We start from the raw sequence: 862 nt of genomic DNA on the forward strand, positions 1-862 counted from the left end.
TTTGCAACGTGTCTGCTACTGCGGCGCAAAAAGTTTTATATCCCTCGCCACCCCGCCGCGCCGGCGACCCCACCTCCCCTATAAGCTTACGCTCCGTACCCCGCATGCCCCGGAGTACTCTACAAACTCACCCTTTTACAAACTCGGATCTCTAATGACTGAAAGGGGATAGAGATCCGAAGATAAATTCGTAAAAAAAATTGCGAGATAACGTGAGCCATACATGCTCGAAACTATTGAATGGTGTTACTCGTGTCTTGCCACTCGACACGCTACAATCACGCTATTTCCTATGCATCTGTTTTAGTTAATCGGTACGGTGAATTTTTTTGTTCGCAGGTAAGCGATTACTTGCGGAAACAGGTGATAGAAGCCGAGCAGGCTAGCGCTAGTGAAAATGAAGCCGTGAAAAAAATGCTGGCCGATCACGATAAGCTCGTGGAAGAGATCTTCCAGCTCGAGGATAAGGACAAGAACGGCTTCATCTCCCACGACGAGTTCAGTGGGCCGAAGCATGATGAGCTTTGAAGTCTTCGTCCCTCATCATCGCGTCTCCGAGCGCTCGTTGCGTTATTATTATGCAATAAAGTAACTATTGATTATTGTTTGTATAAATTTTTCTTAAAGTCTAATTTAAACAAATGTACATGAAAATTTAAAATTTATTTTAGATAATTATTAGATTAATTATTATAGAAAATGTAGTGATCCCTGATTTCTCTCGATATTTTTTTAGAAGTATTTGGATTTACAGATAGTTAGCTTTTGTATTAGATAGACAGTAAATTATAGATAGTAAAATGTATTTCCTTTTTAAAATAACACTTAAATCTATGTCTGTTCTTCTTTTTATCAATCTGCG

General features: G+C 39.7%; 1 protein-coding gene across 1 annotated transcript; it reads left to right on the top strand.

The window, feature by feature from the left end:
* Window positions 1–339: 339 nt before the first annotated feature.
* LOC112468165 (peptidyl-prolyl cis-trans isomerase FKBP14-like) lies at window positions 340–528 on the top strand (the record flags this gene model as incomplete). The annotated part of the gene is made up of 1 exon (XM_025037216.1): window positions 340–528. A coding segment is annotated over one exon (189 nt), but the record flags the coding sequence as incomplete, so codon positions are not given.
* Between the last annotated feature and the right edge of the window lie 334 nt (window positions 529–862).

Source organism: Temnothorax curvispinosus, unplaced genomic scaffold, assembly GCF_003070985.1.
Source record: "Temnothorax curvispinosus isolate PA1 unplaced genomic scaffold, ASM307098v1 QBEX01018204.1, whole genome shotgun sequence".
Classification (NCBI taxonomy): Eukaryota; Metazoa; Arthropoda; class Insecta; order Hymenoptera; family Formicidae; genus Temnothorax; species Temnothorax curvispinosus.